General features: G+C 39.1%; 1 protein-coding gene across 7 annotated transcripts in view; it reads right to left on the bottom strand.

Annotated features, from left to right (window-relative positions):
- Positions 1–15,038, bottom strand: part of ANKRD44 (ankyrin repeat domain 44) — a 346,841-nt gene that overhangs the window by 131,126 nt on the left and 200,677 nt on the right. For all 7 annotated transcript variants that reach the window (XM_050750689.1, XM_050750693.1, XM_050750692.1 and 4 more), the window contains exon 10: positions 6,048–6,162. In XM_050750689.1, coding sequence (XP_050606646.1) covers positions 6,048–6,162 — 115 coding nt within the window. The remainder of the gene's footprint in view (positions 1–6,047; positions 6,163–15,038) is intronic.

Genomic DNA, 15,038 nt, shown 5'->3' with positions numbered 1-15,038 from the left:
TAAAATTACTACTTTATTTTTATAAAATAAGACTTATCATAAAGGAAAGATTATAAAACCTTTAGCAGGAAAATCAGAACTTGGCTGTCTTAGCCAATTAAGAAGCATCACTCTTACTTCATCAGGTATACGTCAAGGAAGATCAAGAATGGAGGTGCCAAATCACACCAAAGTTAACAATGCATAAGTTACACGGAAGAGGAGAACAATTCCGGTTAAATTGCCACATTTATTTGACCAGTCATTAAATTAATGGAACACATTTATATTAGCTAGTTCTAATTTAGCTGTTAGTTGGCATCTCCTACCCAGTTATTTCAGAATCAATGAGGTCTGCAGGCCTGTCTTGCAGAGAGCTATTAGAAGTGAAGAAAGAGCCTTCACACGATTAGAATTTGGGGTCTTTGAAGCTTTCCCCTTGGCATCAGGGAGACGTGGCTGCCCTCCCTACATCCAGTCTTTTCTAGAGCCGCCTTCTTTAGGCCATGTGGGTAAAGAACATATGATTAAAGTGACAGAGTCAGAAACTTGGGGTTTGAGTCCTCATTTTGCCACTTGCTATCTACTTCATCTTTGGCGAGGGCATAATGGTTCCCTCCTCGGAAAAATAAGATAATTACAGTGACTCTATCATGGAGCAACTGTTAAGGACCCATTGAGATAATGTTCACGTAGTGCTAAAAGGGAGCATCAGTCACATGGAAATCCTTTACCACACATGTTAGTATGATTGTTGCCCTTGCAATCCATATAAGCTTAACTGGTAATCAGCAGTAGATGAGTTTTGAAGTTGTAATCAGGTTGTACTTCCTTAAAATCAGGTGTATGATTCCTTAAAAGCCAAGAATGAATCATGATCAGTTAACATTTCTGTTATCTTTCTGTGTGTCTAAATTCTTTATAATATTTACCTCACAAGTGTCCCAGCAAAGTGGGATTGTTTTAGCTTTGCTCACTGAGTGGGTGAGACAAAAACATTTCCTAAATTTAGAATAGGATGATTTTGATTTTTTACCCAAATGATCAGTCCAACTAAACAAACCAATTTCTTATGAATTTTATCTATGCAATTCCAAGTATTTATTATGCACCCTTAAGTGACAGCCATGAGACCTGGTCCTTGTTATTTGCAATGAACAGATGTTTTCAGTGGTTCCTTTTGAATCAAGTTTAAACACTCTAAAGTGGCTGGAGAGGCCCCTTCTCTATCTGGCTGTTGTCTAATCTGCATATTCTAGAATCTCAATAAACTTGTTTCCATTCCTCTAAGTGCCAGGCTCTGTCCTGCCCCCAGGCCTTTGCACATACCAGTCCCTCTATCTGAAACTCTCTTATCTTTCTCTCCTGCTTCTCCCATTATTTCTCCAATTAATCAGTGCATCTCTGAAGCACTGGAAATATCTTTGGGATCTCAAGAGTTCTCGGTGAGAATCTTTAACCTGTATTTTCCTTTTCATGATAATCTAAAACAACTGGCATAAAAGCATTTTTTTGGCTCATCGGAGTGGCCCTTTATTACCACATACCTCTGCCTAATTTCAGTGCCCACGTTTGTACTGAGGATCACACTGGTGTTAGTGTAGTACTGGCATGGGCCAGTGAGAAAAGAATAAAGATGGGCTCAATAGACAAGTGACAGGACTGAACCTAGGGAGGCCCAACGATAATGCAGTACCTGAGCCTTCCATATAAACAAAATTTGGCAGTAGTTTGAATAAGGGGTTCTGTGCTGCATGCCAAGTCCACTGTTCCACCACTTTAAGCCACTGCAAAACCTCCATTCTTGAAGTGTACACTGAACTCTAAAGAGCCTGCACCTCAGCCACCAGGACCATAATCCTACACAAATGGTGATTTCACTTTGGCAAAATGTGAACTATCACATCATCTGTTATGTAGGGGCAGCAAGCCACGTGCTCAGGAGCTGAGGAGGTAACTGAACCTCTCTGTGCCTCATTTACACATTCCCATTTAAGATGGGAATAATCATAGCACTTACCCCATGAGGTTATGGTGAAAGTTAAATGTAACCCCTCAAAGCAGTGCCCAGAGGGAAGCACTCATAATGTTTGCTACTACTAAATTGTACAGTTAACATGAATGGTGTTGGTTTCTGTTTGCATGTATTTTGTAATTTTTAAATATATTAATTTGTTAGTGTCAAAAGCCTAAGGAGTTTATCTAGTTTACGTTTATACATATTTATGTATTATTATAATAAAAACAAGTATATACTGAGGATCTAAAAGACTCTTGCTACTATGAGCTAACTGCTAGTCACCCTTCAGTCTTGGTTAACCTTTACATCTTGCTTCTCTAGTCTTGCGAGACTGGGTTCCACATCTTAGATATGTTTTCACACATCCCAGTGGCACCCAGCAACTGCTCTGGCATTACGCTTAGCGTGCATGATTGTATTGCTTGTTTAAATCTTGCTCCCAGGAGATTATAAATTCCTCAAGGGCAGGGACCTCTATAATCCCAGAACCTGGCATCGTAGGTACCACTTAGGCCCTCAACCAATATTTAATGAATGAATGAATGTCAGAGCCAGCTATCTATAAACTATCATACCCCTAATTCTGTTGCAGTTGAGGCAGAAAAAGAATGCATAATTGGTAAGCAAATAGGCAAATTAAAATCCTGGAGACAATCCCCAAACTAACAAAATTAAAGAAGATAAACCAAACGGCTTTGACACTATGTAAAGTTGCATGAGCACTGAGTCAAACCATAGGAAGTGACTCTGACTTAAAGTTCAGAGAAGCAAAAAGAATAACAAAGAACATTCTAGTCAAGGGCTGACGTTTACTTTAGATTCAAATAAATTTGTAAGAAAGTAATAATGATAAAACTTGTCATAGAGAGTTAATTTAAATACGTTTGGCTATATTGCTTATGAATGAAGATGGGTTCTTTCCACAAATGCTATTTGTTTTTTCACTTATTTATGAAAGGCCTATTTTTCTCCTTTTTAATAATTCTATAAGGAACCCAGAGAACAGTGATTTTCTGAGAGGCTTTTGGCAAATTTAATCTTCTCCAATTACTCTTCCCTTCATTTTGTTATTTTGCCCTAGGGTGGTTTCCATTCTCCCCCACACACAAACACACAAAGGCACTTACACACACACACACAATCACTGCCCTAAGGAACCATTGTCACTGAAGGTAGCATGTCGCATCCCCAGATTCATTGTGACAAAGAAAGCAGACATGGCTCTTTGAGGCTGAGACAATGTTTCCCTTATCTGTGTCCCTAGGACATAGCAGAGACAATGGAAGAAAAGGCTACTTGAACAACAATGCTATTTTTAAGGCATTTTTGCTACATGGTCTGTGTTTCCATAAATTGAAAGCAAAATAATTACAAGGAAATGAATTTCAATCATATTGAATTAAATGGTTTTTACGGAAAAATTTAAAGTAACTATTGGGTCCAGCTTATTTTTATTCCTAAAATGGATTCAAGTCTAGAAGAAAATCAGACATTCGTAATTGTTTGGCTAAAATTTCCCAAGTAACCCAAAGCTGAAAAAAATACCACTGAAAATATTAACACATTACAGGTAAAATCAGTTGGTGCCTAAATTTTTTTTCTGCTTAATTAACACTGAGCATTTATTGCAGTCTCTAGCTTTGGACATCCACAATCTGGTTGGGAACTCCAGAACCTGGTAAGAGCATCCTGAATCTTAGTGTAGAGCTCCTTCCACAAAACTGAGAGGCTTATTTTAACTTACAACATCCCAACTAAAAAGTTCTTTTGGCTCACAGCAGATTCCCCTCTCTTCTGTAAAAAGACATCCCACTGCTAATACTATTTGTCAGCATTCTCCTCTTCTGTCATCCCTCAGCCTCATCTTTAGCCCAAGACCTCATCTTTTCTTCCCTGGACATCTGCAAGAGGCTGCCAAGCGTTTCTAGCCTGGACTGCCTCCAGTACGTCTGGACCGCCTCCAGTATGTCTGGACTGCTATCAGAGGGATCTTTCTTACACACAAATGGGATCATTAGACACAACCTGTTCTACACCCACTTATAATTCTTTAACAGCTTCCGAATGACTCAGAATGGAATCTAATTCCTTAGCAGGACTTGCAAAGTCCTTTGAGATGTGGCTCTTCCAGCCTTTCCACCTCATTTCTTTCCACTCCACCCACCAAACATCCAATGACCCAGCTTTAGAAATGTGCTTTTAACATGTTCACATGTTTATGTCTTTATAACGACTGTTCCCTCTTCTTGGGATATTCTTCCTTGCTCCCATTTCTCTTTCTACCCCATGATTCTGTCCATCTAGCAAACTCCTACATAGCATTCCTTTTGTTACAACATTGTCTCTTCTCAGGGATCCAGAAAATTAGTGTCTCTCTCTCTCACTCTGTTCCCACAGCCTGGGACAAACATCCGTCTTAACAAACTTCACAATACACAGTCATTTGTGTTTGTTCTTATCTCTATTGCTAGACTGGGAGGTGTTTGGAACCCAGTTCAACTTAATATTGGACTGATGAAGATAAACCATTATATCCTGCCAATCTACCAGAGTGCTTCACAAAATTCATTTTAAGTCCAGAATACCTGGCCCTCTGTGAATCTGATTTCATGATCCCACTACATTTTCCCCAGACCATTTCAATTTTAGCTCATTCTCGTATAAGACTTTCAACTGTGTTGCACAAAACTGACAAATAAAACAAAATTCCTAAGATACACTGCCCTCATATGGTTTTTCTTCTAAAAATTCAGCTACTGTTATACACAGTCTCTGTGATCAAGGCTAAACTCTTTATTCAGGGATTGAAGGCCCTCTTTAATTTAGTTCTACTACCTATTATTAAATAATAAAATAATAGCTAACATATATTGATAGCTGACTATGTGCCAGGCACTGTTCAAAGAGCTTTTAACATGGGTTATCTTTTTAATAACCTTAGCAGATGTATTTGTAGAACTCATATAGATCTTACCAGATACCAAAGAGCTTTACTAGTAATTAAGTCATTTAATCTTCATAACAAACCTATAGATAAGTCTTAGTATTACTACAATTTTTCCAATGAGGCAAGGGGCTTAAAGTCACACTGCTCACAAGGGAAGCAGCTTGGATTGGCCTCAAGGGAGCACCCACCAAAGCCTGGGCTCCCAACCACCCTGGGTCCTGCCCCTGGGTGGCGCATAGCATCACCACATTCTCTACTCTGTCAGGCCAAGCTCTTCCCTGGTGTGGAGTCTTTGCCTCTTTTGTTCCCGCTTTCCTCCCTGCTTGGGATGGCTGCCACCCTTAGCTGTACTCAGATAATTCTCAGCCCCTAAAGCCTAGCTAAAATTCATCTTCTCCTTGAAGCCTTTTCAGAAAACACTGGCCACCTTTGAGCTCTCTCCTCCCTGTCTATATTCTGTGACACAGATTGTCTACACCAAACATTTGCCACTTAAGTCTGCTTCATTTAGAACTTTATGATGTATGATGTTGCACAGTTCTTTGACTTAAGTGGGTCTTGGGCCCTGAACAAAATTATGAGCTCCTTGAAACTAGATAACTTACATCTTCTGAAATCTCCCATAGCACCCAGCATAGATGCTTTATGTATTTTTGTGGAATTGAAGTTCAAAATGAAGTCAGGTTCCCCCTTCCCTACATAGCAGATTGACTCAATTGTACTCTATAACAGAAAAGCTGAGTAAGCACTCTGAATAAATTTTGAATTGGCTCAGTTATGTTTTACTTTTCCTGTTTAATATTAAGCATTGGGAAGGACAGAAGAATATTAGAAAGAAAAGTTGGGAATAAACTTCAAGTTTCCTTAATCAAAACCACTGAAATAGACCTCATTTGGATGAAGCTAAAAAATAAAATTGGTTCTTCTTTGCCTCTGTCATTAAAAGGCACTTAATTTATTTAAAATGTAATTTGTATTTAGTATAATGGTACAGATCCACCTTAAGCTGGATAAATAGGAACTATCTACTGCATGGAAGAATCTTTTCAGCAGTATTCCCACTTGAGGCAATTATTCCACCGTATTTTTGTGGTAACCTACTTGGCTGTGTCAGCTCCGCTGGTTATTAAGGTGTTAATCAAAAGCTCATGACCGTATCTTGCAGCCACATGGAGAGGAGTGTTGCCATCCTTATCCACACAGTCAATTTCACCTCCTGAAAAAGATATTTTAATACAGGATAACGCAAGGATTCAGGTTGATTCAGGTGCTACGTTCTCAGTTAGTCTCTTGTATCAACCAAATGTTGATTTCTTTCCTATTCCCGTTGTGCATCTTTGCTTTGAAGTACAAGAATGCTTTTAAAGGGGACAAGTCACCCTCTGAAGCAGTAGTAGTAGTAGTAGATCTGCGTAGACAGAAGTCTATTAGAAATGCTTTTGAGGCTGGGCTTGGTGGCTCACACCTGTAATCCCAGCACTTTGGGAGGCTGAGGTGGGTGGATCACGAGGTCAGGAGTTTCAGACCAGCCTGACCAACATGGTGAAACCCTGTCTCTACCAAAAATACAAAACTTAGCTGGGCGTGGTGGTGCATGCCTGGAATTCCAGCTACTCAGGAGGCTGAGGCAGCAGAATCCCTTGGGCCTGGGAGGCGGAGGTTGCAGTGAGCCAAGATTGCGCCACTGCACTCCAGCCTGGGTGACAAAGTGAGACTCCATCTCAAAAAAAAAAAAAAAAGAAAAGAAAAGAAAAGAAAAAGAAAAAGAAATGCTTTTGAGAAATCTTTCCATATTGTCTTAGTTAAGGATCCAAATCTCACAACTAAACACCTGCTCTGAATGAACAATGTATTCAAATCCCATAAAGTGTAATTCTGAAGACATGTTTAATTTTAATTGTCCCTCCTGAATTAAAGACCTATAACATAAGAACCAAAGGGGATGGAGAGTTCAGGAAATGATTTCATGTAATTTGATGATCTAGCTTATAATATTTTAATATTATGACTAAAATGAGTAAAAGCATATACAATAGACTGAAAATGCCTATATTTATAAAAACTATGACAATAATCATCCATACTTCTTTTAATAATATTGTCATTATGTTTTATTTTGCCTTCTCTTCTCCCAGCTTTTATTTCACTAAATTTCTTTTTTCCTCTTCCCTTTGTGTGTGTGTGTATATGTACAATGGTCTATTCATCATTCATTTATCTGAGGAACCATTTAAGAAGTTAGATATCATAACATTTTACCACTAAGTATGTTTTTCCTAAGAACGAAGACATTTTTGCACATAACCACAATTCCATCATTTTACCCAAGAAATTTAACATTCATAAAATAATTTTATGTAATATTAGTGCATATTCCAATTTCTCAGACTGTCCCCAAAATGTGCTTTATAACAGTTATCTTGTTTTAATCCAGGATCCAATAAAATACCCTGATAGCACTCAGTTGTCACGTCTCTTTGTTTCCGTTAATCCAAGACAATCCTCCTGGCTTTTTTTTTTTTTTTTTTTTTTTTTAAGTTTCTCATGTCGTTGATATTATTGGAGGCCAAACCACGAGTTGTGTCAGACGCTCTGCATTCTGGAGTTGTCTTTTGGTTTTTTCATTATTAGATTCAGGCTAAACATTTTGGCAATAATGCCCAGAGCAGATGCGTGCTTCCCACTGCATTTTCTTAGCACACACACAGTAACTCCATTACCAGGCGATGCAAAGTTTGACTACTTGCAATGGGTACCAACTTTCAGTTTGGGAAAAGAAAGAGTTCTGAAAATGGATGGCGGTGATGGTTGTACAACAGTGGGAATGCACTGGATACCACTGAACTGTACACTTAAAAATCGTTAAAATGATAAATTTTATGTTATATATATTTTACCACAATTAAAAACAAGGCTTTTTTTTTTTTTAATTGGTTAAGGTGGTGTCTGCCAGTACACTTACTGCAAAAATATCTTTTCCCCTTTGTAATTAACCAGCAATCTGTGGGGTGATACTTTGAGACTGTGCAGATATCTGATTTCCCAACAGACTTTTCCACAATAATTTTTAGCATATGTAGGGAGTACTTTGTTCAAAATTTATCTGAATTTTTTACTGTGTGCTTATATTATCAATATAAATTAGGTTCATTTGATTCTGTTTGCTTTCAAATTTTTTCACTGGGTTTTATTTTATTTTAATAATAAAATATTATTACATATTTTAATAATATGTAAAATACTTACATTTCAAAAGTTAAAATATTTTTGAAAAGGCTTACTCATTCTTATCCCTTCCTCTTCACCCTCATACACATCCTATAGTAATCATTTTCATTAGTTTTAGTTTATGCTTCTGTGCTTCTCTTTGCAAAAAAAAAAAAAAAAAGGGAATTTCCCCCCTACTTAACAGTATATCCTATAACTCACTTCTAAAGATGACTTATTGGAGATCTTCCTGATTTTTGTACAGTTTTATTGTTTTCCATTGCACAGTCGTACTAGTTTAGTACATTCATGTCCTATGGATAAGCATTTTGGTTGTAAATAACATTTTGCTATTATCTGGAATGCTGCAGTGAATAATCTCATACGTATGTTGCTTCATATTTGTTAGATGTATCTTCAAGGTAAAGTTTCAGAAGGGAGATATCTAGGTCAAAGGGAAAATTAATATGTGGTTTTGTTAGATTTTGCCAGATTTCTCTCTGTAGGCACTGTGCAATTTTGCACTCTAACCAGCACAGTATGAGAAGCACTTTTCCTTATAGCCTCATCAAGCTTTTGAATATCTGCTGTCTAATGGGTGAGAGCTGGAATCTCTCTGCAGCTTTCATTTGCATTTCTCTTATTATAAGGGAAGTTCTCTTATATGAGGGAAGTTGAACATCTTTTCATAATTACAGAAGGACCATTTGTTTATCTTTTTCTGTAAACTATTTTTCATGACTTTTGCTCATTTTTCTAAGTTTGTGTGTATGTCCATAAACATACACACAATACTGACATCTAAACCATATACACACATCTATATATGCTAGGATAAGTAATATAAAACCCTGAGAAATAGAAATACATGAGTGGCTTCAATCAATCTAGAAAGAGGTGATACATTTGTTTTAAGCACCTTATTTCTGATTGAGAAAGTATTTTCTTATTGTAGAAAATTTAGAAGATGCAGTAAAATAGAAATATAAAGAAGAAACCAGAAGTCATCTATAAATTCACTGATTATCCAAGATAGTCAGTACTAGTATTTTGGAATATTTCCTTCCAGTTGTGTGTATGTGTGTATGTGTGTGTAGAATTTTCCCACGGTTGAGTTCCTGGTGTAGAAAGAGTTTTTTAATTCTATGTTCTCCTTTAATGTTACATTACAAACCTTTCCATGTCATTAATTTTTTTCATTAATATAATTGTAAATGACTACATAATATCAGTATCTAGAGAATTTACTTAGCAAGTCCCCAATTAATAGGCATTGAGGCCATATCCAAATCTTTGCTATTAAGAAAAACACAAGAATGAACATATTTACAAATAGTCTTTACATTTCAGATGATTTCCTTTAGTAACCTTTTTTTTCCCCTGAGATGAAGTCTCGCTTTGTCTGCCAGGCTAAAGTGCAGTGATGCAGTCTTGGCTCACTGCAACCTCCCCTACCCAGGTTCAAATGATTTTCCTGCCTCAGCCTCCCGAGTAGCTGGGATTACAGGTGCCTGCCACCATGCCCAGCTAAGTTTTGTATTTTTAGTACAGATGTGGGTTTGCCATGTTGGCCAGGCTAGTTTCGAACTCCCAAACGCAAGTGATCCACCTGCCTCAGCCTCCCAAAGTGCTGCAATTATAGGCGTGAGCCACCACGCCCAGCCAGCAACATTTTTAAAAGTAGGACTACTGGACTAAAAGTATGGAGACCCTTGATACATACTGGCAACAAGCTTTTGAGAAAGGCTGTGCCCATTAGCATTCCCATCAGCAGTATACTCGAGCACTGTGCCAAAAAGAAGCCATTGAGAGTCTTCTCAGATCCGGGGAAAGAGCATCACCTTCCAGGCCAGGACACTGTTCCTTGTAATAAGACCGTCCATAAGGTCCTCATCACATCTATATGGTCCTTCATTCCAATGAATCCTACTATTGGCCATTATAACTAATAACTCCCCAACATTTGTTTTCAGCAAACAATGCTTTTTTCTAGCCAGGTGTACTGGCAAAACGCAGGGCTAGAGTATAAGAATATTTGCTACAAAGTGAAATGATTACCAAAATGTGTGTGCTTTGTGAAGGGGACAATTGTTTCAAAAACTCCAATTAGTACACACAGGATTTTGGATGCGTCCCTCTACTCTCAAGACTTCCGTGTGTAGAATTTTGTTTGAAAATCAATTTGCTGCAGATAAGTTTACCCATTTAGGGGTTTGTAACTTAATAGCTGTTTACAAAAAGGGAATCCCTTTTTAACTGCCTGGGACAGAGAACTATAAATGGGAACTTGAATAGAAATACTGATCTTTCTTCAAATCTTTGTTTCTGTGTTACAGTGGGGTTTTTTGTTGTTGTTATTTTGGGTTTTTTTTGGTTTTTTGTTTTTTGTTTTTTGTTTTTTTTTTTTTGAGCCAGACTCTCGCTCTTGCTGCCCAGGCTGGAGTTCAGTGGCACGATCTTGGCTCACTGCAACCTCTGCCTCCCCAGTTCAAGTGATTCTCCTGCCTCATCCTCCCGAGTAGCTGGGATTACAAGCGCATGCCATCACGTTCAGCTAATTTTTGTATTTTTAGTGGAGATGGGGTTTCGCCATGTTAGTCAGGCTGCTCTTGAATGCTGACCTCAAGCGATCTGCCTGCCTCAGTCTCCCAAAGTGCTGGGATTACAAGTGTGAGCCATCGCATCTGGCCTTATTTTTAAAATGAATTGTCCAAATAATAAAGTATGATCACTTTTGTAAAGTAATAATTAAATATCTTTACATATATTCTTAAATACATAGAAAAATCCAGAAGTGTCACCAAGCTGCCAATAAAAATTCTTGGGATAGGGCTGAGGAGACATATTGGTGGGGACCACAGGGAATCTCTTTCATGACTTAATTTTAGTTTACAGTGAGCATGTACTACTCTTATAATCAGGAAAAATAATAAAAGAAAGCTAGTTATTGTGATCATCTAGGGACTCAACAGACAGTTAACTATGGCCTGAATTAGAAGTGTCCAGTTGAGATCAATTCATTTTATGACTTGATGGTAGCTTTGGAGACAGGCAGCCACCTCGTTCCCATAGATACCTCAGAGCAATTCAATGTGCACGTATCCGTATCAGAGCTGCCCATGGTGGTCTGCCTAAAAGCCCCAACTGTCGAACTGATCCAGGGAGATATGGGACAGATCCCCAGACTGCAGAGATCTGGACAAACACTCTATCAATCCACATCCTTCCCAGCCAAGAGTCACCAAACCATTCTTAAAAAGTGTTAGAGCCTCCAGGTTTACCAGTCTCAAATATGCCAAAAATTGGGTGGAGAAAGGGAAGAGTGAAAACTATCAGGAAGGGTGGAATAGAGGGTCTGAGCTGATAAAAGTTTTTTCTTGTAGTCGTTGCTTTCATTTTACAAGTCAGTTTAAAACTGTAAAAATATAGTTAACTGGCCAGGCACAGTGGCTCACACCTGTAATCCCAGCACTTTGGGAGGCCAAGGTGGACAGATCACCTGAGGCTAAGAGTTCAAGAACAGCCTGGACAATATGGCGAAACCCCATCTCTACTAAAAATACAAAAATTAGCCAGGTGTGGTGGCAAGCGATTGTAGTCCCAGCTACTTGAAAGGTTGAGGCAGGAGAATTTCTTCAACCCGGGAGGCAGAGATACCAGTGAGCTGAGATCGTGCCACTGCACTCCAGCCTGAGCTACACGCAAGATTTCATCTCAAAGAAAGAAAGATAATTATTGTCCATATATGCTTTTGTTATCATTTAAAATATTTCAGGAGGCCAGGCGTGGTGGCTTACGCCTGTAATCCCAGCATTTTGGGAGGCTGAGGCAGGCAGATCATGAGGTCAGGAGATCGAGACCATCCTGGCTAACATGGTGAAACCCCGTTTCTACTAAAAATCACAAAAAATTAGCCGGGCGTGGTGGCGGGCACCTGTAGTCCCAGCTACTTGGGAGGCTGAGGCAGGAGACTGGAGTGAACCCGGGAGGCAGAGTTTGCAGTGAGCTGAGATGCACTCCAGCCTGGGCAACAGAGCGAGATTCCGTCTAAAAAAAAAAATATATATATATATATACACACACACACATATACACACACACACACACACACACACACACATATATATATAAGGAGAACATCATAACTTAGTGGAAAAATAAAAGAGAGACTCTCTATTTGTTATCTGAAAACATGTTTTATATTTAAACAGCACCTCTACATAACTGCATTTCTATCTTACAATCACTCTACAAACCTTTTCATTTTCATTTGAAAATTTTTAAAACTTGCTTGAAATGCAAATGAAATATCTTTACTGTTTGTCATTTGAAGGTTGCAAGTTAAATATTGGTGATTGATCATTGACAACCAGTGAGGAAAATAAATATTTGCCAGTTTAGATGTATGCAGAGAACGTCAGAAAGGATAATTAATTAGCATTCTCTAAGCATTCATCTGAAATTAGTTTTTCACTGCACAAACAAGAATGGTCAGCTTATTAAGTTGCCTTGGAAGTACTGTGAGCCAAAGGGTCAAAAATCTCACACTGACTCATCCTAACCTAGAACTTGACTCTTCCTTTTCAAACTCTATTTATTTTTAAAGCTTCTGTGAAGAAAACATCATTTTTGAACTTGTGTAACCTGCTGGACCACATCTGAGGGGGGTGCCTAGGGCCAATGGTGAGGTCAAATGCCTCCGGACACCACATGGTGTCTTCACTCAGTTCCTTTCCCTCTCTCGCTGTGACAACACAGCTTCAGACAACAAACAATGTGATTGGATAGCAGAGTTAGTCTTTGCTTACTAACTAAAATAGAGTGGTTTTTTTTTTTGTTTTTTTCATTATTATCTTACCAAAGCTGGATGATTCTGGAAAAACAAAGTTATGAAAACTAGTAATCCTGACTGGAGAGCAGTCAGCAAAGCAGAGAAAGCTATTCAAAGTCCAAACACCAATGCAATTTAACAAAACAAATAAATACAAAAAACATTCCTCAGTAGCACGTTTAGTCGCTTCGGGGAGCCAAATGCTGTGCCCATGTGGTCCTGGAGGACAGAGCGGCTCCTGTGGGTGATGTCCCACTCTGGGGGGACTGACACCAGGCCCTAGGGGCATGAGCTTCTGGAGAGGGAGGGTCTCGGCAACAGCCCAGGATTCTTCCCAGAAGGAAGCCAACGAACAGGAGGTAAAAAAAGAACTTCCTTTTCTTCTCCCCAAGGGCATTTAAAAAAATGTCAAATGGAAGAATTCACAGTTCTCACATGTGTTATGAATGCAAAAAAACTGTCAGTTGAGAGAAGAGAATACCAAAGCATCCTTTTACAGGGAAAACTCTATTTCAAATATAAGTGACTCTCAGAGTAAACAGAATTCAATTTTAAAAGGAATTTTTTTAAAAACACCATTGGTTTAGGGAGGTCATGTTTATAAGAGTGGTGGTTGAGAGTTCAGTCTCTGATGTCAGACTGCTTGTGTTCAGATCCCTATTCCACAACATACTGGCCATTTATCCAGACACAAGTGACAACCTCTCTGCCTCAGTTTCCTCATCTTTGAAATGGAGATAATAATAGTACCTCTTTCTCATAGGGTGGTTGAAAGGCTTTATAAGGGGTGTTTAGCCAAGTGCCTGGCACACTGTGAACACTTGGCTTTATCATTATCACTTAGCTTTATCATTATATATAATAGGCTATATATTATAGCCACTATATCCTTACCAATTCAGGCCGCTGGACCCCACCCAATCCATAAGCAAGATGCCAGGACAACCAAGAATGAGGGAGGTTCTGAAACAAAGATCCCCTGAACACAGAGGATAAGAGACAGGGTCTCTTTTAGGTCTCCCCCAGCTCAAAAGTCTAGCAACGGCAGGGTGTGGTGGCTCACACCTGTTATCCCAGCATTTTGGGAGGCCAAGGTGGGCAGATCACTTGAGGTCAGGAGTTCGAGACCAGCCTGGCCAACATGGTGAAACCCCATCTCTACTAAAAGTACAACAATTAGCTGGGCATGGTGGCGCAGCTGTAGTCCCAGCTACTCAGGAGGCTGAGGCACAAGAATCGCTTGAACCCAAGAGGCAGATGTTGCAGTGAGCCGAGATCATCCCATTTCACTCCAGCCTGAGCAACAGAGTGAGACAGTGTCTTAAAAAAAAAAAAAAAAAAAAAAAAAAAAAAAAGTCTAGCAAGGGAGGACATGGAAGTCTTCCAGCCCACATGGCTCTTGGAGAGGTCAAAGCTGCCAGCAGTCCCCTGGGACTGTTGTAAGCATGCCAGCAGGACAGAGGGGAGATGCATCATGGAGATGACCAGCACAGCCTGACACACAGGGATGAACCTGCGGGGAAGGCAGTGCTTAGAAGGAGGTAAGTTGTTTTCCCTCCAACCTTGTCTCTGGAGCTTGAAGTTGCTCTAAAAGGGAACCAACCTGTTTAAGTTTTGTTTGTTTCTAAAAGTTTTGTTTGTTTTTAAAGGGGGGTGGACATTATTTCCGAAAAACAGTTGAGAGATACAGTGGCATAAGAGACGTGCTCAAAAGAGACTAGGGTCACTCCCCCCAGCCTCCTTTATTTACATTCAGCAAAATAAAACACAGTGGCCTTTTCAACAAAATGAATGTCAAAGGCATAGCACATATTTCAAATTAGGAATAGTGGGTATTGCACAGTTAATTTCTGTTTTACCTTCCTTGGCTCACTGGAAATTTGTTAGGATTTCTTTTCCCCTACAGCTTCACTAGAATGCTTACACATTTCCCTTGCTTTGCTGCAGATATTTTGCTTCCTAAGCATAATTCCACTGGCTGGTCTTCCATCCAAATGTCAAATGACTTCTTCGTTTTAAGTATTGCGTGCCTAAGACATAACTCAGTGCCACTA

The sequence above is a fragment of the Macaca thibetana genome, chromosome 12, assembly GCF_024542745.1.
Source record: "Macaca thibetana thibetana isolate TM-01 chromosome 12, ASM2454274v1, whole genome shotgun sequence".
Taxonomy (NCBI): domain Eukaryota; kingdom Metazoa; phylum Chordata; class Mammalia; order Primates; family Cercopithecidae; genus Macaca; species Macaca thibetana.
The sequence above is the reverse complement of the archived record's forward strand: the minus strand, read 5'-3'. Positions and strand labels throughout refer to the sequence as shown.